This window comes from Lutra lutra, chromosome 17, assembly GCF_902655055.1.
Source record: "Lutra lutra chromosome 17, mLutLut1.2, whole genome shotgun sequence".
NCBI lineage: Eukaryota > Metazoa > Chordata > Mammalia > Carnivora > Mustelidae > Lutra > Lutra lutra.
This window is the reverse complement of record NC_062294.1, coordinates 4,589,371-4,614,593: the sequence shown is the minus strand read 5'-3', so window position 1 is coordinate 4,614,593 and position 25,223 is coordinate 4,589,371. Positions and strand designations below refer to the sequence as shown.

General features: G+C 54.4%; 2 protein-coding genes across 2 annotated transcripts in view; both read left to right on the top strand.

The window, feature by feature from the left end:
• The first annotated feature begins 5,201 nt into the window (after positions 1 to 5,201).
• Positions 5,202 to 21,037, top strand: MLYCD (malonyl-CoA decarboxylase). Its single transcript, XM_047710043.1, has 5 exons — positions 5,202 to 5,780; positions 13,338 to 13,450; positions 14,364 to 14,520; positions 17,671 to 17,820; positions 19,918 to 21,037. Exons 1-5 carry the CDS (start codon positions 5,238 to 5,240, stop codon positions 20,449 to 20,451), a joined length of 1,497 nt encoding a protein of 498 aa, XP_047565999.1. The 5' UTR covers positions 5,202 to 5,237; the 3' UTR covers positions 20,452 to 21,037.
• The window catches only part of OSGIN1 (oxidative stress induced growth inhibitor 1), a 42,378-nt gene continuing 34,851 nt past the window's right edge, over positions 17,697 to 25,223 (top strand). The window contains exon 1 of the mRNA XM_047710039.1: positions 17,697 to 17,820. The gene's annotated coding sequence lies outside the window, so the exon portion shown is untranslated. The remainder of the gene's footprint in view (positions 17,821 to 25,223) is intronic.

The following is a 25,223-nucleotide window of genomic DNA, read 5'->3' as shown; positions in this document are numbered from 1 at the left end:
CTTGTATGGGTTTACTTCTGGACTCTCGGTTTTATTGCATTGATCTCCGTATCTGTCTTTTTGCCAGTACCACATTGCTTCAGTTAGTGTAGCTTTGTAGCAAGCTTTGAAATCAGGAAGTGTGAGTCCTCCCAGTTAGTTCTCCTTTTTAGGCGTTCTTTTGGCTGTGGGGGACCCCTCGCATTTCCATGTGGATTTTAGATTCAGCTCTTCCTTTTCTGCAAATTGGAATTCTGAAAGGAAATGCGTAGGCTCTGTAGATTAATTTAGGGAGTATTGCCAAGATGGCAATATTAAACCTTCCAGTCCATTCGCAGGGGATGTCATTGCATTTATTGAGGAATTCTTTAATTTCTTTCAACAGGGCTCTGTACGTTTTCCACATCCAGATCCCAAACTTCCTTGGTCAACGTGATTCGTATTTTTTTCCTTTTTGACACTGTGGTAAAGTGAACTGTTTCTCAATTTCGTTCTTGGATTAGGGAAGTCTTTTGAAACAAGGGCATGAGCAGGGAGAGAAGTAGAAAGTAGCAGGGGACACCTCGAGAAAAATGAGTCTGAACACAGATAAAAGCAGAAACCAGAAGTTAGGGGAAAAGGAAGGCAGTTGGGAGAAAGAGATTGAGAACTGTACTTGAAGCAAACGCTTAAGCAAACTAGATTTGAAGACCAGGTTCCCACCTAAGTAGGATCCCAAGCTAGATGGGAGCATGTGGGACATGGCAGAGGCGGCCAGACAGCAAAGAAGCCCATCCAAACCAGAGCTGCTCTTTAGCCGCTGGTGACAAGTTCACGCCACTTCCTTCGTAAAGAGGAACTTCAGGGTGCTTTGTGTTTTTTTGTGTCTGTGTTTTTTCAGAATGAACCAAAGGGAGTTTCCATATGCCCTTTGAGATCAGGCATGCCCAGCAAAGGGTGGTCTCACAAAGAACTACCTCCCAGGAATTGTATACTGCCAAACTCGTTCCGGAAGCTTCCACCTATGAAATTCCAGCACCTAGAGAGAGTCAACCAGGTGCTCTGCTCCCCTCTCCCTTGAGCAAAAGATATTGTATTTTCATCTGAAGGAAACAAAGTCCCATCCTAGTGCTGATACCTCCTGCAGTTTGGCTGTGTGGGGCACCTGCCTGGTGTGTGATACTCTCTTCCCTGAACATAGCACATTTGGGCAGAGGAGAAGGAGGAAAGAACCAAACTCCCTAGAGAACAAACAACTCTCTCTTAATCACTGTAACTATTGTCTTGCTGCCATCCCGGTGGGTTGGTTGCTCAAGGTTATGGCTTTGGGTCAGTCAGCTCCCCACTCCCCCCTCCACAGCTGCCTCACCCCTCACCTACTGTAGGATTCCAGAAAGAAGCTGCACAGGAATTACAGGTCTCAGACACATGAAGAAATAACCCTGCCCTGGGTCAACATGTTGCTTCATTTCCGACACATGCAAATAATTTTACACCCATCCCCAAAGAATTTCAGTTTTATTTACTTACAACACTTTCCTTCCTTCCTTTATTTATTTCTAACAATTTAGCTAAAATGTTACTGTCTCTACTTGCCATGTGCTTGCCCTGAATTGTTTCACTGAACAAGTCTGTGAGATGGATATTGCTGTCACCGACATCTCACAGAGGTGGAAACAGCCTTTAAAAAGTGACAAAACCCACCCACAGTCACTGAACTCATAAGTGGCAGGTCCAGGACACATGGCTATAGCCTTCTGCTGACTTGGAAGTCAGTGGATTTTGGTAGAAGGCTCTCTGCCTCCCTTGCTTGCCTCTGCAAAGGTGACTGCTCCAAGAAGGCCCCCACGGCAAGCTTCGGTTGCTTCTTGGCTAGAAGATTCTAGATTTTTGAAGCTGAGTCCCAGCCATGGTCAGAGTCAGTTCTTCTAGCCCCAGCTGCATTTCCTTGGGGGTGAGGGGGGCCCGATATTGTCCTGGTCTCTGTGCTTATCCCCTGGTCCTGCTGATTGAGTGCCCCAAGTCTGATCCCACCTGTCATTAACCCATTCAGCAGATCAGGTATTTATTAGTAAAAATTGCTGGGCCAATCGGCCGTGTTGATAGATCTTGCAAAGGCACCGTCCACAGGGCTGGTACCGAGACATACTTCCAGCAGCAAGGTCAGAGGGCGCTTGTGTCTCCATAGCCTGTGAGCATGGACCGGGTCTTACCAACTTTCTGATCATTACAATCCAGTAAATGAAAGCTGGTTGCTCATTGGAGTTTCAGTTTGCCTTTTGAAAATTATGAGTGAAGTTGAGCACTTTTCATATTTTAAAGAACCATTTCAGTTTTCTTTTCTAAGAACTCCCTTATATTCTCTCTCTCTCCACTTTTCTGTTGGTTGACAGTCTACTCACATTGCATTGTGGTTTTTTAGGTATTAGGGAAATTCACTGTGTGCAAACATTTTTCCAATGTAGTGTTTGTCTTTTGATCTTGTTTTTTTCTTAAGATTTTATTTATGTATTTGAGAGAGAGAGAACACAAGCCAAGCTGGGGGGAGAGGCAGAGGGAGAAGCAGACTCCCCCCACTGAGCAGGGAGCCCGATGTGCAACTCAATCCCAGGACACTGGGATCATGACCTGAGCCAGAGGCAGATGCTTAACCAACTGAGCCACCCAGGCGTCCCTTGATCTTGTTTTAAACATAAAGAACTTTGGGGGAAAAGTGTACTTAAATTTACCAATCTCTCTTTTATGGGTTGTGTCCTATTTTAAAAGCCTTTTCTTGCTCTGAATTACTCTGAAAGTCTTTAAGCCATCTGGAATTTATTTTGTATAGTCTGAAATTAGACAGGGTTATTGTGAGGATTAAATGAGATAATGTGTTTAAGGCTAAGAATAGCAGATTACATTTAGTAGGTGCTCAATAAACTGCCATTAGTGTGTAGGGGTAGGTAAAGGGCTTAGCCGGTGCTTGCCTGCATCTCTCTCCTCAGAGGCATATCTGGGACATCCAAGGGGGTTTAATGGGACATCAGTTACCACTGTGTGACTAAGGAAGAAAGGGGTCCAGACTCTGGTACCCAGAGATCATGAGATGCCCTGTATATCCCCAAACAAACAAGAAAGGCCCTTCCCCAGAGCCCACTGTCCACCCTTTGATCTCAGCAGGCTCCTTGATGCTGTCCTTCAGCCTGTGTACCTAGATGAGGCTTCTCTTTTGTAAAGAGCACAGCGAGCTCTTGACTGGATTTTTTCTAGACTCCATTGAACTTGGCATCAGGCCCTGCAAACTCCCTCCAGTCTCCCAGCGGGAGATCTCCCTCCTGTAAGGAGAGACTGCCATACGTTGTATTTGGAGGCTACAGGCTGGGTGTAATTCCACCACCCTCGACACCAACAACCCACTGACTTCCCCACTGCCTTTCCTGCCCCATCTTGTGTTGCTTCTTCTAGAGTTTTAAGAATGAGTCCCCCCCCCCCAAAAAAAAGGAACGAGTTCCAAAATCTAAAAGTCTAGTCCACCGGGCCACAGAGTAATAGAAATTAGGTGGAAAGAGACAAAAGATGTGGCTAGAAAGGAGAGCAGGGGCTGTTGGTGTGGGGTCTGCCTTGCTACGCTGTAGCATTTGGTTTTTGAACCAGTGAATGACATGGCTAGAAGGATAATTCATAAAGTTCACTAAGCAGCTGATGCCAGGAATGGATTGGAGGTCTGAGCCTGGAAGCAAAGAGGTTACTGTTGTGGCCCCAGTGAGAAGGGATGTGGTTTCGAGGCACCGAAGGGGGAATGAGGGGCAGAGAGAAGGGAGGAATTCAGGAGCCCTTTTAAAGTAGAAGTCAAGGGTGCATGGGTGGCTCAGTCAGTTAAGCAGTTGCCTTTGGCTCAGGTCATGATTCCAGGGACCTGGGATCAAGCCCTGCATCAGGCTCCCTGCTCAGCCTGCTTCTCCCTCTCCTGCTCCCCCTGCTTGTGTTCTCCCTGTCAAATAAATAAAACCATTTTTAAAAAAGGTATAAATCATACTAAAACTTACATGTGGGATGAAGGGCAGGACAGAAGTTATAAAACTGTGCTTTTGAACTTGAAAGAATGAATAGGTAAGCTCACCCCTGTCCCGCCTACCCCTTCAAACCGTAACTAGCTTCTGGTCTCAGCTTAGTCACATGCTCATCCCTGCTTACCCTGGTCACAGTGCAAAGCCCACCCAACCCTGCTGGGTCCTGTTACTCCACGCTGCCTATTTCTTCCTTAGCACCCATCACAGTTTGACTATCCTCTCCATATATTAATCAGTTATCCTCTCCTTTGGACCGTAAACTCCTTGGGGCACCATAGGTCTACCTAGTTCATTCTTTATCTCCTGGCCTCATACCAGACCTGGCACTTAGCAGGTGGTTAATAAACACTGTTACATGAATTTAGGAAGGAGGGAGAGGGGCACCTGGGTGTCTCGGTTGGCTGAGCATCCAACTTGATGTCAGCTCAGGTCATGATCTCGGGGTCTGAGATAGAACCCTGCCTTCTGCTCCATGGTGGGAGTGGGGGGCCTCTGTTTGAGATTCTCTCTCTCTCCTGCCCCTCCTCCTGCTTCTGGGCGCACGCGCTCTCTCTCAAATAAAGAATTTTTTTTTTTTTTAAAGAAAGAAAAGAAAAAAGAAAAGGAGGGACGGGTTGGGGACTAAGACGGTGGCAGGGCCCCGTTTGCGGCGTCCTGAGAGGTTCTGCAGCAGGCCGCTGGAGACCCGGGTCCCGGGCTCCGCAAAGAGGAGGGCTGCCGCTCGGGGAGGCATCTTGTGTCATCAGACCCTAACAACGATTTGAGAGCGCCTAGGCACGATGTGAGACAAAGGCCAGCCTGCCAGAGAATTGCCACCGGGGACACTTGGAAGCACGTCGTCCTCAGACGCGAGGGACCGGGAATCTGCAGGCGCATCGCGTTCCCCCAGGTGGCTCGGGTGCACCTTGCGGTAGCAGAGCTCGGCTCTAGGGCAGGGGAGGTGCGTACGCGGGGGGCGGGGCAAGAGGACCGCCACTGAGCCGGTGAGTTTGGGTGGCCAGGACGCGGGGCGCGCCCGCACCGCCGCCCCGCCCGCCTCTCCCAGGTGCTGGGACCTTTGGGCTCCTTGGCCCCGCGCCGCGCTCCGCCCCCCGCGCCGCCCCCGCCCTGCCCTCTGATTGGCCGCCGCTCCACCCGCCCCCCTCGGCCCAGACCAATGAAGCCGGCGCGCGCCGGAAGCCGGAAGCCCCCCCGGCGCCGGCGTCCCCCAGGCAGCTGTCGCGCGGCGCCATGCGAGGCTTGGGGCCAGCCCTGACGGCGCGGCGCCTCTTCCCGCTGCGGCTCCCCCCGCGGCCGCGGCGGCCGCTCGGACCCCGACTGTCGAGCGGGTCGGCGGCGGAGGCGGGCGCCCTGGAGCGGGCCATGGACGAGCTGCTGCGGCGCGCCGTGCCCGCCACGCCGGCCTACGAGCTGCGCGAGAAGACGCCGGCGCCGGCCGAGGGCCAGTGCGCGGACTTCGTGAGCTTCTACGGCGGCCTGGCCGAGGCGGCCGAGCGCGCCGAGCTGCTGAGCCGCTTGGCGCGCGGCTTCGGCGTGGACCACGGCCAGGTGGCCGAGCAGAGCGCCGGCGTGCTCCAGCTGCGCGAGCAGCCGCGGGAGGCGGCCGTGCTGCTGCAGGCCGAGGACCGGCTGCGCTACGCGCTGGTGCCGCGCTACCGCGGCCTGTTCCACCACATCAGCAAGCTGGACGGCGGCGTGCGCTTCCTGGTGCGGCTGCGCGCCGACCTGCTCGAGGCGCAGGCCCTCAAGCTGGTGGAGGGGCCGCACGTCCGGGTAAGGCCCCGTCCGGGCCCCCGCCTTGCACCAGGTCCGCGAGCTCCTGGCGGCCCTCCCGGTACAGTCCCCACCTGTCCTCAAGCCCCGAACACTGCACCTGCCCCGGCCTGAAGCCGCGCACACTTTGCCAGCCCCCTCGCCCCGGGGCCCTTCCTTCCCAGGCTTTCCGAATCCTCGCCTTGGCCCAGGGTTTCCTGTGTCCCGCTTCCTAGAAACCCGGCACCGCCTACCTTTAACGCGACTGTCAGCGCCGCCACGGTTAAGTGTGCTCCACGAAGTCTCTTTCTTGCTGTTTTAGCTGCGTGCCGTCGTGGGGTGCGCTTGAACGCGCGTCCCGCCGAGCATCACGTAGCCTCCCCAAACGCGGGGGGTGTCAGCAGAAGGTAGTCGCACCCCCGCGGCGTGTAAGCCGTGGTCTGAGCAGCCCTGCGGGATGCACAGAGACAGGTCTCTGGTCTCTGCACCGTTACCCGGCAGGACGTTGCACTTTCCTGAGTTCAGCCCCGAAATGTGATGATTCCCGGTTGAGCCCTAGAGTAACCGGGCGCCGATCAGAGAGAGCGCGCGTGAGGTGCGGATGAACGCTGCCTGCAAAGTCTGCTGACCTTCGGCGTCGTCCCCTCCTGCTCTGGGTATTACATTTGAAGGGACCACTGGTCTGCCCTTTTAGTGAGCAGAAAGTGATGTAAAAGTTTCAGGAAGCTTCCAACATTCGGAACTTCTTGTGGCGCAGTTGGCTTTGAAAAATCCAGCAGTTGAAAGATTACGTCCAAATTCGTTTAAGAACCCTAACACTGGCGTGGTAGTTTTCACATTCTTGTCCTCATTCTTAGGTGGGTTAAGGAAACCTACTGAGGACAGGAGACTGGACCAAGGACTCAGAGCAAATAGGTATGTCACCTACCCAGACCTCAGCCTGGGGTGCTTTGTACCCTGTTTCATAACCACGTCCTGAGGGGTGAGTTACGGTGCCTGTGAGAGACTTCATGTTTCTCAGCAATTTGGCCTCAGATGCGTGAACACTGGGGATAGTTAAGAATGGGGTTAACCTCAGTGATAACCAGTGCTGTGATTGATGACTCTTGATGGCTGGTTAATTTATAGTGCTAAATGTGCGTCGAGGGCCACGATTTGAAGTGATCACATTTCTGACTCAAGCCCAGGCTGAATGGCTGAGACGTTATATTCTGCATGCTCGATGTATCCCATCTGCTTGGGGAAAGTCTTCAATCCAAGCACAGGTTTGTTTGTTCATTCATTTTTCTTGAACTAGGACCATGGAGGCCCTTCTGAAGCTTGGTTTTTACTACGTGGAAGACTGGAGAATTAGGTAGAATGTCACCTGTCCCAGAATGAAATCCAGCCTTCTCCATCCTTCCACTCAACACGTGGCCACTGGGTGTCTGTCTTACACCAGGCGTGCTCCTGGTGTAAGTGTTCAGGTCACTTGGTCAGGAGTTTCCACTCTAGTCTAGTATGGGAAGAGTTAACAGCAGGCATGGTGGCTGGCAGGTGCTTTTCGCCCACTGGCTCATCTCATTCTCCACAAGCCGTAGGGAACTGTTGTACAGATGGGGAGATTAAAGCTGGTCATGGTCAAGCGCAGTGCCCAGCGTTCTGAGCCGGTATTCAAGCCCAGTCCTGACCAGAATTGTGTACTTTGTTGTGACAACGTTGATTCTCAGAGCTGTTGACTTTATTGTATCTAAAATGGATTTGGTTTTCTTAGAATTTCCCTTTTTCTGCTAAATCAAGGACAAGATAAAATGACCCAGTGAATTACTGGCTCTGTTTTACTTAGTTTTTTACCAAATGGGGAGTTTAATGTTCTCTAGTTGTGAGCATATTTACTTTTCCCAAGAGTGAGCATGCGAGCTTCCTTCTTACTGGTAACGCCAGTGCTTACCTTTCTCTGGAACAAGTAGTCATTGTTCCCTGTTGGAAAGTCATCAGTCCTGCCATGGCCAGAAAGAGCAACATGTGATCCCTTTCCTTTGGCATTCTTGGTGCACCTCAAGCCGCCGCGGACACTGCCAGCTCCACCATCCATCACTCGCTCCTCTCCACAGACCCCCTCTCCAGCCGAGCCGGCCCTGATGAAAAGTTCCCGACCCCACCTCACTGCGTGATTCTTGTTGGGAAGCCCGCTAGCCTAGGAGCTGCTCAGCACTCAGCTTTTCCAACGCTAGTTCAAGGTGGCCTCAGCCGGGTTTGAGCTTCAGGGCGTGCATTATCTTTGCATGTATTATTACATTATTCACTTGGATTTTACACCTTAACATCAGAATCGAGCATTTGAAATGTATTATTCCACCAACTGCCCTTGCCCCGCCACCAACTCCCAACTTGATGATCAGCCCCTGGAAAACTGGGAGCCTTGTTCTAAATGTCTTGCATAGCAAAATGCTGAATGACGCATGAGAGGAGCCCGGGGTGCCCATCACAAGACGGAGTCGGCACGCTCACTCCTCCCGTCTGTCCTGATGTCACACTGCTGCACTCCAAGTTCTGCGCCCGCAGGGAAGCCCAGAGGGCTTGGAAGGTTTCTGCTCGGCCAGCAGAGGCCTCGTGGTAGACGTTTGGACAGCCCTTGGCAGATTTCACTGTTTCGGCCCTGGTGATGACTCAGGTCCCATCCCGTTCTAAAGCCTCCGGTTCTGTGACACGTTACCGAACGTATGCAGCCCCTTGCTCTTCTCCCACACAAGAAAACTCAGCTTATCATTCCGGCGGGAAGGAGTGTGGCGGCCGAAAGCTGTGACATTGAGACGAGATTGGGGGATGGGCAGGGCGAGGGGCCCAAGGTGGTCCACACACGAAGAAACATTGTGTATCGACAGGCAGAAATAGCAAGAAAGGTATTTCTTGAACAGAGGAGGAGTAACAGTCGCCTGACGTTTGCTTCTGCGTGTGGTCTAGACAAAGGCAAGAAGCCTCTTCGAGACCTTCAGTCACATCTCTTGGCGTTTCTCTGCCTAGAGATCGTGTCCTTCTATCCAGTGTGTGTAACCATTAGAACTAAACCCATTGAATACCTTCTCCTTTGCTCTATGTAGTCACATAGCACTTTATAAATCCCTATCATTCAAGCCCTTCAGAGAATGTTTCGGGTTTTTTTTTATTTTTTTTTTTATTTTTTTTTTTAAAGAATTTTTTTATTCATTTATTTGACAGAGAGAGATCACAAGCAGGCAGAGAGACAGGCAGAGAGAGAGGAGGAAGCAGGCTCCCTGCTGAGCAGAGAGCCCGATGCGGGGCTCGATCCCAGGACCCTGAGATCATGACCCGAGCCGAAGGCAGAGGCTCAACCCACTGAGCCACCCAGGCACCCCTCGGGTTTTTTTTTAATCCATAGACACCGTCCCTGGCATCCAGTTCTGTAATCTGTCCCTGCGATCACATGCTGTGCGCGATCCACTTCGATTTCGTTTCTTCTGCGTCATTCTGGATTTTGCGTCCAAGCTAAAGAGGCAACAGCTAGAACCTCTTGCTCAGAGGAATTCAGTGTTAGAAAGCACTGGAAGTTCAGCATATGAATCATTGGAGCAGGAGTCCCAAATGCCCAGGGACCCGTGGTGCCCTGGGATGCTGGGAGAGCAGGGAGCTCTCTCTCCCTTCACCTCTGATCTGAGTGTCCCTCCCTGTGTGCCCACGGCACCGTGTCCCAGCTGTGCCATCTCCTGCACCTGTTCATCTCCAGACTTGCAGGGCGAAGCCACAGGGACACGCACGGGTTTGCATGAGGGCTGCTGTGGATTCAGGCTGCAGTGGCATTTTTAGACTAACTGGCAAGTAGGAGGCCAAAAAGGAAGTTGATGGGGTGTCTTTCCCCAGGCGGTGGGTGAAGCAGGTCCCGTGTGGAGAGGGAAGGGGCCAGCTCTCAGGACTATCCTTGCCCTCTGTGGCTGAGAGGCATGATTTTAGCCAGGTCCTTTAGCCCCTGGGCCCATCGGCTGTGCAGAGGTGAGAGATTCTGCCGGCGGTTGGTGTGCTCAAGGTCAGCCTGGTTCCCTTCTAAGAAGTGCTCTGGGGGTTACTGTGCAGCTTGGCCCAAAATCAGGTTCACAGACAAGGACACAGTTCATGAGGGTCCCGGGTTGTGATTACTGGTAGTGAGGGTTGGCGCGTGCTATGTGTGTGTGGTGTGGAGGCCTTCTGTTTTTCGTCTGAGGCCGACTGGGGTCAAACAGTTACGTTGCTTAGAGACAAAAATCCCCTGTGAAGGTGACTCGAGTTCCCATTCTAGGAGGTCCGAGCTCTGTTCAGTGGCTTGTGGGCACCAGAGGGAAGTCGGCCTTCAGAAAATGGAAGGGCTTCTTGATGGCAGTTTGAACATAGAAATTCCCGGGAGAGGAGAGGTGTGCGAGTCTTGACAGAAGCATGGGGGCCAGTAGAGAAGGGGCTAAACTCGCAGCAGACTGGCCGGTGTCCCCACTGTCTCGAGGTCCAGCCACACTGGATGCTTTGTCATATGACCTCTTTCGGTGACTTGTCCTGCTTTGCAGTAAACACAGTGGTCCTTGTTGGTTCTGTTAACTCTGTGCTCAGCTAGACCGAAAAGGACCTTATCTGTAGTCTGGCAGGGATGCCCCAGTCCCCTGGGGACAGCAGCCGCCACCAATGGGAATCGTACCTAGAATGTCTGAGCTGTGCTGCCGGGACCCTGTCCAGTGCCTCCAGCTCCCTGTCCCAGCTCAGGGCTTCCGAGCAATAAAAACTAATTTTGCTCCACATTCCAAACGTGGGGAGATGTTGATAGCCAACAACTTCAGGAGATGGGGTGGGAGACCGCTTTTTCTCTGCCAAAAGGGGAATTTGATTGGCCTTCTGCACAGTGTCCTCCAAGATAACCCCAGTCAGCAGGTCCGGAAAGCCAAGCCCAGGCCTCCTGGCCTCCCCAGCAGTCGTGTGTGAGAGTCTGGGATTGATGGCAGAACTGATGCGCGTAAAGCGAAGGCAGTGGCCGTGTCTTCCCCTCCTGTCGCCTGCGGTCTGGCCCAGACAGCTATGGGGCGTGAGCACCGAGCTTGGGGACTTGTACCCTTTCACCTAGATTTCCAGATCTCATGTGGCAGGGTCACATTTCACAGCCGTCAGTAGCCCAAAATAGAACCAAGAGACCTTGGAGGGGGAGCTCTCATCGGCCAAGCCATTTCTTTCCGCGCTAATCCCGAACTGATCCTGAAACTAGGTACTCCCGCTCGCTCCTGTCGTGAATGTGGTAGAGGCCTCGGCACCTCCATGTGGAGCTTGGCTCATCCAGTCCTGACTCTCCAGTGCACAGGTTCCTAACCTGGGGTCCGCCAACCCCTTGGGATGAGCCAGAGGTGAATTTCAGAGGATTCCATGAATCCCAGGAAATGGTGTGCAGAAATTGACTCATGTGTTTGCGTTTTTCTGGGGAACGGGTCCCTTGTTTTTAGCACGTACTCAGGAGTGTGTGAGGACCCCAGGAAGATTGAGAACTGGTGTGGTCCGAGGCAGTATTTTATCAGCAGTGGTTCTGTACTGCCTGGTCGATGGCCTCTCCTCTCCCATCCTGCCACTGCCTCCTCTCCATTCTCCAGTCTTTCTTGTCTCTTTCATTTGACATCAGTCTGCTAACCGCCTTCCACGTGGGACACCCCCTGAATTCTTTGAGCACCAGAGGTTCAAACCACCTCTGCCCTCACTGCGAGGTTACAGCTGAGTGAAAACCAGGTTATGGAAGTGAGGATAAAAAGGAATTGTAAAGGGCATCTGGTCCAGCCCGTAAATCCTTCAAACAGCTCCACCAAATCTTTATCGACCGTGTGCTTGGTCCCCAATTATGGTGACGTTCTCTCTCTCCCAAGACAGCATCTGTAGTCACCCTAGCTCTTCTGGGCTTCTCCTTTGTGTTAAATTCAGTCCAAGTCTGACTTGGTCCATGCTTTCCCACGTTGGTCCACGGTTTACCTCCCTCCTCACCTCCATAGGGTCACACAGAACAAATTTGGGGCTGGCTCTGTGCCCCAGGCCTGAAATATCTACAGATGGCCCTCACTTCGTTCTGAAGCCTTTCATGACCCACCAGCCCTATACTCACTCGCAGCTTGTCCTCAAGTGACAATGTCGTGAGTCCTTTCACCTTTTACCAGAGAATAAAATGTGAAGTGGTCCTATAACATTTTTACAACTTTTGCAATTACAGCTCTCTTTCAGTTCTGTACCAGATGTCCTGAGATGCTTATTATTATTCAGTCATAATATTCAGTGTATCTGTTAATACATAGTTCATCTATGAGTAACAGACACCCAAAATAATAGTGATTTGACTAAGAGAGAAGTTTGTTGTGTCAAAGTCTGGAGGTAGACACCCCAGGGATGATTCTGTTCTGTGATTCCGTCAGTTGACCCAGACTTTGGTTTGGTTCTGCCTTGAAAGCCTTCATCCCCAGAGTTACCTCATGGCCCAAGATGGCTGCTCCAGTTCTAGCCATCACATCACTGCCCAGCCTGTGGGGGAACGACAAAGAAAAGATGGGCAGAAGGTATACTCTGGCCATTCTTTAAGGTTCCCATAAACTGCTCCAGGACACTTTTATTAACATCTGGCCAGATGTCAGTCATGTGACTACCGTGTCTGCAGTGTGATCTTAGCTCTGGACAGCCGTGCTCTTCCCTAAAGCATAAGCTTCTATGCATTTGAAAGAAAGGGAGGCAGCTGTTGAGGCGCAAGCTGTGTCTGCAGCCCCGGGCATCCTCTGGTTTTGGCTGTCAGGTAGCCTACTGCTGTCCATGTTCAGTATGTCACGGGCGGCCACCCTGAGCCGGGTCTACCCCTGCGTCCTCTCCTTTCCCTACTACCCCTGCGTACTCTCCTTTCCCTACGCATCTGGTACCGTTCTTGCTCGAAAGGTGAAGTTGACTCCCATCACTTCTGGACGTAGGTTGGATACAAATAAGTGAAGAGAGATTAGAATAATTTCATCAAATATAAGTGTGCTGATCGCTGGACACACTATTATGTCCCACTAGAGTAGGAAAAACTGCTCCCACCGCAGCCCTGACGCGCCGTCACGTGAAATCTAAAATCCTGACTTCAGAGATGTTCAGATCTGAAATGGTGAGCTGATGGCTGGGGCCCCGGACCCCGCACTTGTTTCTCTCAGGAAACGAGGGGTGATGTCTCGGCCCATCCCAGAGTGCTCCCAAGAGTATAGGACTCGAGCCCCGTGCCGCCTGGGTTAGCCGCGCCCTGCATGGCACCCCATGCGTCGCTCTGTCAACCTCACGGTTTCGGTCGTGTTCACGACAGTGAACGCACCCGAACGTACCATTTGATTAGGGCAGCTTAGCTCACCTTGAATGCTCCCTCGAAGGCCTCTTTCCAACTGGGGTCAGGGTGGCCAAGTAGAGAGCTGGGTACCGCGCACACCTGGTCGGGACCGTCCGCAGAGAAGCTGTTGGGAGGGGCACCCCTGCAGGTGGCTTTTGTGTCCCGCTCTGGCTCTGGTCCCTTTTAGCGACTAGGCGGAGGCGCGCGTGCTGTTTGGGACCCGGCAGCCAACGCTCTCATGTTCTCCCTTCCAGGAGATGAATGGCGTGCTGAAGGGTATGCTGTCGGAGTGGTTCTCCTCCGGCTTCCTGAACCTAGAACGGGTCACTTGGCACTCGCCCTGTGAGGTGCTGCAGAAAATCAGCGAGTAAGTATCAAGGTTTTCACTCTTCCGAAGTGTTAGCTGAGGGCCAGTCTTCATCTGCACGTGCGTTTGGGGCCAAGCTGGGCTTCAAAAATGGTGTCCCATCCTAGCTGGTGATGTCATGATCACAGCTAGCCACCAGCCGTTGTGCCCGGAGGCCCCCACGCGGGGTGCCCTTGACATCCTCATGTTTCCCGTGGGCCCTAGCGTGAGAGCTGCAGCACTTGCCCGGGACCGAGTGTGTGCATTAGGGTCTCGCCTGGTTGGGCAAACTTCTCCCTTGGGCAGCTCTCTGAGTGGGCTGTATGGTGCAGGATGCCCGTGTGCCTGGGACCTGGGGAAGCCCAGGCTGGCATGTCACTACGGTCCTCAGACAGGAGAAGCTCTTAACATCTCAAGGTCTAGACGCTCCATGCCGCCTTAAGAAGCTAAGGCTTGCGGAAGCTTGCACTTTGCTCCCTGACCGGTTCCAAGGGTTGCCATTTCACTTGCCAAAAACAAGATCGTGGTTGGAGGAGGTCGCTAGACAAATGGAACCAGGCCATGATCTCAGGATCACAAGATCGAGCCCCCAAGCAGGGCTCCGCGCTCAGGGAGGAGACTCCTTTGGATTCTTTCTCTCTCTCAAACGAACAATCTTTTTGGAAAATAAATAAATAAAATTGCTGCACAACTCTTTCCCGAGGGCCCCACGAGCTAGTCTGAACACCAGGTATTAAGAATTTGGGGACCATTTTCTGTGTAAAATTCATCTCAGACAGTGCTGTTTCGTATTAAAACGATTTTCTTTGAATTCTCCTGAAGTTCTATTTGAAGGATTTATTTGACTCTGTTGAGTAATAGGAACAGGAATCAGCAGTAGTTCTCTGACTTGTAAATCGTCCAGCAGCCTTGCTGCTTTCTAACCTCTCCTCAGGTCCGAGGCCGTGCATCCTGTGAAAAACTGGATGGACATGAAGCGACGCGTCGGGCCTTATAGGCGATGTTACTTCTTTTCTCACTGCGCGACCCCGGAGGAGCCCCTGGTTGTGCTCCATGTGGCCTTGACCGGCGAGATCTCCAGCAACATCCAGGTACCGGCCCGGTCGCGGCAGAACCAGGCGGGCGTCCCACAGAGCCCCGTCCGTTTTTCTGAAACCTGCTCCCCTCCCCCGCACCGTGAAGTGTGTTGCTTGAGGCATTCGTGTTCAGAACTGGCGAGAGAAGAAATGTCCAGGTCTGTAGCCACAGGGCGGAGGCACGTCCTGTCTAGACAGTTACCGAACGAGGCCGGCGCTGCTCTGCGGGATCTGACTTGGAGCGGACCCGGGGCCGCGGGAGGGGGCAGTCGCTTCTGCATTTGAGCGCTCGTCCAGGGCCTGTGGGCAGGTGTAAAAGACTGTGACTAAAAACGAAAACCAGACTGTGTGCTGCGTGCCTGCTGCGGGCCCAGCGCTCTGCCGGGGGAGCCGAGGGGACAGGCCTGCGGTGACAGGCCCTGCCTGCTAGGAGTGGTGAGAAAGTCCAGATGTTTCCTGCAGGTACCGGGCGGGGGTTGGGGTGGGGCTGCTGCAGAAGAACCAGAGCGGGGCTGGGGGGTGAGGGCAGACCCCGAGGAAGGGAAAGGAAGGTGACAGGAGCCGAGACCCCTGGGTCAGTTCGGGCTTTGGGTCTGGAATGGCGGTTAGGAAGCTGGAAAGACGGGACAGGTCCCGGGATGGGCTCACGGGCTGCGTTTCTGGGTATCAGGAAGTCAAGCGGAGCAAAGGGGCAGGAGTTCTTTTTTTTTTTTTTTTTTTTTTAAAGATTTTATTTATTTATTTGACAGAGATCACAAGTAGGCAGAGAAGCAGGCAGAGAGAGAGGAGGAAGCAGGCTCCCCGCTGAGCAGAGAGCCTGATGCGGGGCTCGATCCCAGGATCCCGGGATCATGACCTGAGCGGAAGGCAGAGGCTTTAACCCACGGAGCCACCCAGGCGCCCCGGGGCAGGAGTTCTTGACCACCAGGGGGCAATTGCCTCAGGGGTTCCCGTGTCTGAGGGGGCTGGGCCTGCTGGCAGTCCCGAGGGCAGGGTGGCGCTGTCCGTGGAAACAGAGAACAGGCGTTCTTTTCCACAATTCCACGATTCCCACTTGGAGGGAGTTACCCCTGGGAGATGCTCAGACCTAAGAGCGCGGCCAGTGGCCCATCTGGGCGGCGTGTACAGTTTCGAAAGGCTGGACCTAAGGGCCCAGCCACCCGCCGTAGAGGACGCAGGAGAGAGACGAGGACGTGTACATCGGGTTCACCCTCCCACCCGGGATCCCTGTGCGTGTATCTAAATGTGGATTCCCTGCTAGGGTTTTGACACAGAAAGCCAGCCTTGACTTACTCTTGAGTCGGATTCAGGCCCCAGGCTGGCATGTGTGGCGCACTCTTGCGTGCGTGTGTGTTGATGGAGCATTTGCTCACTGCCCGTCAGCCCTGGAAGCCTGTTCCTGCATCGCTGCTCAGCGGCCTGCGCGTGAGGCGTCACTCCCGCTAATAGTGTCCTTCGGTGGGTGTGAGAAGACCGAGGCTGCCGCGAAACTTCAGTGATGTGCCCACAATCCCAGAACCAGTAGGGATGAGAAGGGATTCCAGCCCAGCCCACGCCCCCATCCTCAGGGCAGTGCCTTCCCTGCTGGAAACCGCGGGATATGGCAGTGCGATGGGGGAGAGGGTCATGCACAGGGAGGGTGTGTGTGTGTGTATTGAAGTACATATTTTGAGCTGATGGAAGGCGTTCACCCCAAGGTTAACAGCAGGACTTGGCCTTAGGTTTTGGAGTAACTCGTGATTTCTTTCTTACGCAATTACTTCTTGCCTCTTTGGACATCATGCACATCTCATTTGTCTAACCAAAGAAAGATCCGTCTGTATTTTGAACACTTTAAAAAAAAAAATTTGTGGGCGCCTGGGTGGCTCAGTGGGTTAAGCCGCTGCCTTCGGCTCAGGTCATGATCTCAGGGTCCTGAGATCGAGGCCCGCATCGGGCTCTCTGCTCAGCAGGGAGCCTGCTTCCCTCCCTCTCTCTCTCTCTCTGCCTGCCTCTCCATCTGCTTGTGATCTCTCTCTGTCAAATGAATAAATAAAATCTTTAAAAAAAAAAAAATTTGTTGGAACTTTTTGAATAAGGAACACAAGATAACCTACAGAATTCTGGAAAGACTGGGGAGGCTGACCCCACAAGGTAAAGACCAAGCACCCTGACTCTGAGCACCAGGAGCCCTCCCTCAGAGTCCGGCCGCAGGAGACAGGGCTTGGCACCGCCCTGGGGGTGTCCCTCCCTCTGTGTCACCAGCCACCCCAGTTTCCTGTGGCAGCAGTTCTTAATTTTCCAGGAGTCTCAGGAAAGACTCTTTGAGCATCCAAAGAGGATGAAAGCTGGAGGTCATTTTCCCCCCAGGGGACGTGCGCACACGCACCTTCCATACTGAGTTTCAGAAAGCCTGAGGACTCCGGGCTGAACCCCGCTACCGCAGGAGACTGGTGCAGCTGGTGGAGGTCAGAGTAGCTTAAATAGGTTCTGCAGCAGCAAGCTGTGTGCCTGCGTTGCCGCGAACTCAGGGTAGCCCCCTGCTCTTGCCCGTGGTCAGGCGACCTTCAGACAGCGAGGTTCAGAGCACCCTGCCTTCAGAGCTCGGTGCTGTAGGATCAGCTCTTGCCTGCAGTCTTTCCGGGGTGTGTGTGTGTTTTCCCAGAGGAAAAACAAGGACGTAGCACAAAATCAAAAAGGTACACAGAAAAGTACATTTCCTAAAAGGAAAACTGTATAGGGTCATGTATGGCATACTGAGAAATCTAGAAACCTAGAGCTTGGAGAGCAGGAACAAAAATAACTAGCAACCAGCAGGCCTGCATGGGGCAGCCCAGGGACGGGGAGTCGAAGCAGGGTGGGTTTGGTCTGGGTGTCGCAGGCGGGCCGGGAGGAGAGTTGTCACTGGCTCCCACAGCACAGAGGCCTGGGAGAGAAAAGACAAAGCAGACACACTCTGTTTTTTGCGAAGTTCAAAGCAATCAACATGGCACAGGGAGGCTGCGCAGTCGCCACCTCCAAAGAGATCTCTGATCGGAGCAAGCCTTTGGTCTCCAGAGTGGCGTCCGTGAACAGGGGTGAGGGTCTCCAGGCTCCCACCCTCCCCAGCTTCTCCCCACCCCCTCCAGGAGGTCGGGCAGGCATGGGAAGCGAGGGGCCCAGGCCCACCATCATTGTGTCTTCCAGGCCATAGTGAAGGAGTGCCCCCCGTCGGAGACGGAGGAGAGGAGTGAGATCTCCGCAGCCATCTTCTACTCCATCAGCCTGACGCAGCCCGGCCTGCAGGGGGTCGAGCTGGGCACCGTCCTCGTCAAGCGAGTCCTCAAGGAGCTGCAGGTGGGTGTGGCACACGGCCTCTGGGACACGGGACGAAAGAGGACCTGGGTTGGGGGGTAGAGAAAGAACCAGATGGCCCTTGGCCTGACCCAGGTGCCCCAAGAGACTCAGGAGAAGGAGGCCGTGCCGAGAAAGGGGCATCTGGAAACTGGCTTCTCAGATGTTTTCCGAGGACATCAGCCTCTCCGAGGAACCTTCCGTCTGGCAGCTGGGGCCTTTCCTGGCTTGCATGTGCTGTCCTGGCTCCGTAACCACCAGCCCCTTCACTCTCCTGTCCCAGTTTGGACGGCACTTTGTGGCCGTGCCTGACCGGCCCCCACACCCTCTGGGCTCTGGCCACGACACCCCCTCAGCGTGGGCTTTCTCATCGGCCATGAGGGAGTGTCGAGGTTAGACCGGGCAGCTCGAAGGTAAACACTCTGGCAATTTTTTTTAATAACTTCCCTCTGTTGCTCTGGGAAAAACACTTCACCGTCCTACAAGCGAAATGTTCACATTCACTCCAGGTCTAGCTTTCCGAAACGATCTCATAAGGGGCTTGAGTGAACTGCACTGAGCAGAATGTAATTATTAGGTAAAATAATTAGATTGCTAATAATTGGTTCTGAGAGCGGCACCCTCTGCTTTGGGTGGTTCACAAGGCACGGACAGCAGAAGCCCTTCCATGGAGAATGACAGAGTGGAATTAAAACACTGACGTGCTTTGTATTAAATTCATAATCAACGTTAAATCTCAGAACTCAGGATTCAGCTGGATATCGGCTTCGTTAGAATCACTCTCTTGCCACCTCTTCCCCGGAGGCGATGGGAGCCATTTCTAATTAATAGAAGTTTCTTCTTCTTTCCTTCTTTTTTTGCTGACGGTGTTGATGAATGGAGCAGGGAGAGGGAGCAGGGGGCATGTCAGAGTGAGAAAGGCCTTCAGAAGGAGGGCAGAATCCGGGGTTCTGGGTAACTCACCCCCTGACTCTACTTCCGGATGGGTCAGAGTTGGCCCCTCAGCCCGGTAGCCATCCTCGGGAGGAGAAAGCGGGGATCCCTGGTCCCACACTTGGCTGTGAGCCTGACAGTCACCAGGGAGAACCCCGAGAAAAGGCCCTCTCGCTGTCCTGCACAGGGGTGTGCGTCGCGGTTTATGAAGGCAGACTCTTGAGAGCTGCCCGAAGTGCCCAGTGAAAAGACCGTGGTTAGGAAAATCATGGTATAGCCTCATCTTTTAATATTATTCTGTTGTTAAAGTTACGTTTTTGAATTTTGAATGAGAAACAAGAAAATGCTCATGATTCATGAGCTCATAAAGCAGGGGCGCGAGCTACACGCCTCACTCGGGAAAGACCAGAGGAGTTACGCTTAAGCAGGCACGGAGAGCGGCGGTCTCAGGGTCCTGGAGTGCGATAGGTTTGTTGGTCTGTTTCTGCAGCCATCCTGAGTTGAAAAAAAAGTTCTGTAGTGAGCACACAGTATACTTTATTCAGAAAATGCTAGAGTTTTACAAAACGGTCCTTGAGATCTGTCAGTGGGCCCTGCACCATATCGTCTGACGAACCGAACTCTCTGAGATAGGGCATCAGCTGCGGCCTCCCCTTCTAGCCCATCCTCGCACGTGCTGTGGAGTCGTGGGACAACAGTTACTCGCTCACGACACAGCCATTGGGTCCTTGCGTTCCAAGTGCCAAACCAGGTTCTGTGGCCGCAGAGAAGTCCCTGGGAAGGGCGCGGTGTGCCACACAGACAGGAGCTGTGGTCAGAAGACTGCGCATCAAGCCCCGTGTTCCCACAGCCCCCGCTTCTCATTTCGGGCCCAGCCCGACTTGCCACTGTGACACACAGTGCAGACAGTGAAGCCACCACACAGGCCCCTCTCGGGGACTCAGGATGCCTCCGGGGCCTAGTGTGTGTCAGATTCATAATAAATGTGCCTTGAAAGGAGAGAATGAATGCACATCAGATACCATGGTGTAAACTAGACAGCAGCGTGCAGGGCTTAAGCAGGCCTAAGTGGTAAATGGAGGGGGGTCTCCGTTTCAGTGACCAACCTGCTGAACTTCGTTTGTGTGTTTTCTCCACCTTCCTTTCCCAACCAACCGTGCCTTACAGAAAGAGTTTCCTCATCTTGGGACATTTTCAAGTCTGTCTCCTATACCTGGATTCACCAAGTGGCTTCTGGGACTCCTGAACTCACAAGCAAAGGAACACGGGAGGAATGAACTCTTTACGGATTCGGAGTGTCAAGAAATCTCTGAGATCACAGGTGGTCCCGTTAACGAGACCCTCAAGGTCTTTCTCAGCAGCAGTGAATGGGTCAAGTCTGAGAAGCTGGTCCGGGCGCTCCAGGCCCCCTTGATGCGGCTCTGCGCCTGGTACTTGTATGGAGAGAAGCACCGGGGCTTCGCGCTGAACCCCGTGGCAAACTTCCACCTGCAGAACGGGGCCGTGATGTGGCGCATCAACTGGATGGCCGATGAGAGCCTCAAGGGCATTGCCAGCTCCTGCGGCCTGATGGCCAACTACCGGTACTACCCGGGGGAGACGGCCACCAACAGCACCAGCTACCTCTGCTCCAAGAGCATCAAAGCTTCCGAGCAGGTCCTCAACCTCGTGGCCCAGTTTCAGAAGAACAGCAAACTTTAAGCCTGTCCCAAAGCAGATGTCCCTAACCACGAGAAGGATGATTTTTAGGATGGGTCAGGGAGGCTTATGCATCAAAAGGAGCTTTTTTTTTTAAGTCGAGCAGGGTTAGAGCATGTTTTCTCTGACCCACAGCAAGGTCGGAAGGGGAGGCTGTGGCCTGACTTCCACTGTGGGAGCGCAGGGGCTGTGCCTGACGCCAGAGGGTGGGGGGCTGGACGGGGATGGGGTGGGGTTGCTGTTCCAACCCCTTCACCCCCCCACCCCATCCAGGAGAGTGGCCAGGGTCCCTGCCGGAGTCGGTGCTCTGGTCCTCCCATCTTAAGAAAGCTCTAGAACCTCTGCTGGGTGTCGTCCCTGGGTGGACCGGCCAGCCTCACCAGGCCCCAGGCAGGTGGCCCAGGTGAGAGCGCTTTCCTCCGAGCTTAGAACGTAGTCAGCCACGGTTGTCTTAGCCGTTTCTCTCCACTCACCAGAGGGACAGAGGGCTCCGTGTGCTACGTGGCACCCGTGTTTTGGAGCCCCCGGGCGTAGGGAAATGTTCATGACTGCCCAGAGCTGACTAAATTAAATCTTTGAGCATCACACAAGGTGGTGTCACTTGGGGCTTGAATTGGACGGTAGGCGTTACGATTGCAGAGACGCAGGTTCCTAATGAACCTAACGGGATCGCGCGAGCTTGTCAGGTGAAGCCGTGAACCACTGGGGGCCGCGCAGTGGCGGTGGCCTCGGGTTGACGAGGCTCGTGGTCCGTGATGCGCTGTGATGTACCAGGTCTGCCGAGAGCAGCAAGGCAGGCAGAGGCCTCACCTGTGGCTGTAGGAGGGCCCCTGGGGTGTCTGTGGCCTGGTCTCGCTGTTGTCACTCCCACAGACCGGTCCCCTGGCCTTCCGCATTCTTTGTCTTCCAGACCGAACCCCTGTTCCTTCTGCGTCCCCTTTTGCGTGGGGCTTGTTGCCTGGCGACCAGTGTTGGGGTGGTGGTCCCCCCGGAAATAGCTCTGGCTGTGAATCCCGGTGAAGCGGTCCGCAGCTGCTTGGCGGGGCTCTGGGCTCCTGGTGACCACGCTCGAGCTTGGAGCTCCACGGGGGCCCCGGGGAGGTGCTGCCGTCAAGGGACTGGGGAAGAGGTCACGCCTGAGCTGCTTTGTGGCAGGTGTGCCGTGAGACCGCCACCCTGGACACCACCACCCCCCCATTGCACACGCGCGCACACACACGCACACACGCTTCACGCTTCATCTCAAACCAAAGACACAGAAGCGGACAGATAGTCAGACGAGCCTGTGTGCCCGTCACCCAGCTCCCACCATGCTCAGCGAGCTTGCTTTCCTGCCAGACCTCATCTCGTGGCTTCTCACGGTGGGTTAGCAGGTGCCCTGTAAGGTGGCCCGGGATGCGGATGGGGCGGATGTGGTCTGAAAGCTGCATTCCGCCCCCTAAAATTCATACCTCAGAGCCCTGTCCCCCAAAGGTGATGACGTTAGGATGTGAGGACTTAGGGGGTGATTAGGGCATGAGAGTGGGGTCCTTGTGAGCGGGCTGAGTGCCCTCAACAAGCAGCCCCACAGAGCCCGCGGCCCCTTCCACCCTGGGAGGCTACAAAGCACCTGTGCCCCGAGGAGCGCCCTCAGCCGCCCGCGCTGGCGCCCTGAGCTTGAATTTCCAGCCTGCAGAACTGCAAATGGATTTCTGCTGTCTATAGGTCGCCCAGTCGGAGGTGTTCTGTCACAGTAGCCAGAGAAGGTAACTCATCTCCTCATGTCCGTGCAGGTCGCCGGAGGGAGCGAGCTGGGCTGCCTCGTGCTGCACTGAGCGGACACTCCCTCACACCACTTAGGTTACACGAAACACTGTTGTCCGTGCACTTGCACACTTCTGCGCGGCTCCCAGCAGGGCAGGGGAGCTGACACGGTCTGGCTCCCCGCTTCCTCTGAGTGATGGTCACACTGCCCAGGTGTATACCCAGCATCCCTTGCAGAAGGACCGTGGCAAGAGCGGGTCCGGGAGGCAGCGGCGGGTTACTGGATCCTGGCATCGTTGAGTTGACAGCCCACCTGAGGGCACCCACTGTCCGGGGGACATCACTGCAAGGGGGACACGGTGGCTGCAGGTGTAGGTGCTGTCTCCTGGACCTGGGCTGCTCCCACGTGCTCTCGGGGGCCCCAGGGAACCACTTGGACCACAGTGTCTTCCTCTGTAAAGTGCCCACAGTGGAGCAGCTCACAGTAGGTGCTTGGTAGATTGTCATCCTTCATTACCGTAGGGTGCCAGGTTCAGGACTGAAGGCTGAAGGCTGTGCTCCGTGCCCCCCAACCACAGAGCCTGCTCCTTGCCCCTGTCCCCCGACCCACCCTTCAGACCCCATCTCAGGAGAGGGTCTGCTCCGGTCCCCCTCCAACCGCTGGTCCAAACTCCCCTCCCGTGGCCTCCCCACTTCGGGGTTGGTGATTCGGACACACACACCCCATCTCAATCCTGTCTACAAGGGTTTCCCCACTCCCTCAGGCCTGGGCTCTGCTGGAAATGGGATTACTTACGATTCCCTCGTGCTCATGGACTTGGGACAGACCTGCTCTGCCTTGCTCATGGGCCTTTTCTGTTCTGAAAGGCAGCACAGGGCCCAACAGTTGGAGCCACCTACCATCACTTTGCCTCAGTCGCCCCGTCTGTAAATGGGATAACAACAGCACACAGGCATGTCGGGGCTGCTGAGAAGCCCAAAGGAATGGCCACCGTCATGTTCACCTGCACAGAGTAGGTTCTCCATCCTCTCCTCCCCGTGTTCAGCGGTCTTCTGGCTTCTGTTCACAGTTTCTAAAGGTGACTAAGTGAGGTAGTTTGTTCCCGGGGAGAAAGGGCAGGAACTTGCCCTCTGCGTTGCACAGGCCCGGAATCATGATGCCTGCCTGCTTGCCTCTCTCCTGTTCTCCCCGCTGGGGGGTTGGACTTTCACTGCCCTCCGGACTGGGAACCACTCAGGGCTGCACAGCCCTGTCCTCCCGTGGGTATCAGGGGATCCCAGAGGACCTTAACACTCTGGCCAGAGAGACTAGTTTCTCCATACTCTGTGGCTTAAAATGTGGGGAGAGGAGAAATTGTCTAACGTTTTTGCAAAGATCAGCTTTTCCTGGGTTTTGTTTGAAATTAAGCATAAGGTATATTTAAAATTTAAATGGAGTGAACATCTCACTGATTTTTAATTGGATTCTAAAGCGCTCATTGGAATAGGAAGTCCTTTTTGATCTATTCTTAGAACAGACAGCTGCCCGCTGATTTCCACCCATCACAGACGGTTTCTGCATTTTTTGCAACTTAGCAAAATTGATAAAGGGGACCCTGTGGCGCTTTCTTGCCTTTGTACTTTGTGTTTTTCCAAGTGGCACTTGCATTTCTCACCTAGCCCATTTCCTGTCAGCCAGAGGAGGAGGGAGAAAGAGCATTTATCTCTGCTCCGGGCTGGTGTTCTCCTTACCTGCCAACCCGAGGGTGTTTCTGATTTACAGACAAGGAAACTGAGCTCCGGGAAGGATTGTGCAGCTGGCCAGAGAGGAGCTGGGACTGCCTGGGCCGGCCAGGGCCAGACTCTGCTACCCCCTCCTCCCCCGGTACTGACCGATCCCTGGGCCGACAGCCCAAGCAGAGGCTCAGGGAGGAGGCGCCCAGCCACCTGGCAGGAGTGAATGGGGACAAAGTCTGAAGGGCAGCCAGGCAGGCGAGGCAACGAAGGACAGAGCATGTAGGGACACAGAGGCTCTACCGAGGGGGCCTGGTCCTGAGCAGGACTCTCCCGAGGCGGAAAGCAAGCGTCTTGTTACCCATCTATCCCAGCTTCTAACCAACAGGCCAGGCCTGGTGCTGCCGAGGCCGGCTGCTCTAGCCCCGGGGATCCCGGGGGCCTGGGCGAATCGGAAGCAGAGCCCCTGGCTGGGTTTGTCCACACTGTTGCGAAACAAACTCGCAAGAGAAGCCACTAACTCGAGACGTGTATCTCGGTGCCAGCCGCAGCTGGTGGGCTCCGGCCTTAACAACTCACTCCTCCACCCGCAAGATGGGCACCCAGGGTTTCAGAGAGAGGTTTGGGGAGGTGGGGCACGGGCAGAACAGGCAGGGAGCCCGAGGCCAGGGGTGGGGGCGGTGTGTGTTCAGCATGATCGGGGGCCAGAAAGGGGGCACGTGGGGTGTGGTCTTCCAGGCATTCTGTTGATAATCCGGGCTCTCTTGGCCTGGCGATTGGAATGGGCTAGTCATGTAAAACCTCTCAGTGCCTCAAGAAAGTGCTGTAAGAAATGAGAACAGTGGTTTTGGTTAAAGCATGAGTTAAGCAGTCGTATCTATTTCTGGCTTTAACTGTTGGGGTCTGCAGTTGAACTAGAGGGCTTGGTGACACTTCATAAAATGTGAGCAGTCGGTGTTTGTGCGTCAGGGCTGGGTGCCCAGCACCAGCCGGTTCTGGACAAACAGGGAGCGTGGGCTCCGATACTCCCGGCCGAGACAGGGCAGAGCCCGTGTGGACCAGCCAGACGTGGAGGAGCCCAGCCGGCAGCGCTGGGCCCCCTCCCAGCTCTGGCTCTGACTGGTCCTGGAGGCCCGCCTCTGATGGCTTCTTCGCCGCCCCAGACACCGCCTCCCTGGGTTACTGATCACCCCACACTGCACCGTGGCCAGCGCAGGACGATGACGGCCAGCTTGGAGTCGGGACGCGGGCCCTCTGGTGGGTTCAGCTGGAGGCCGGTTCGCTCCCTGGTGCAACCTGGCCGCCCCTCGTCACGGCAG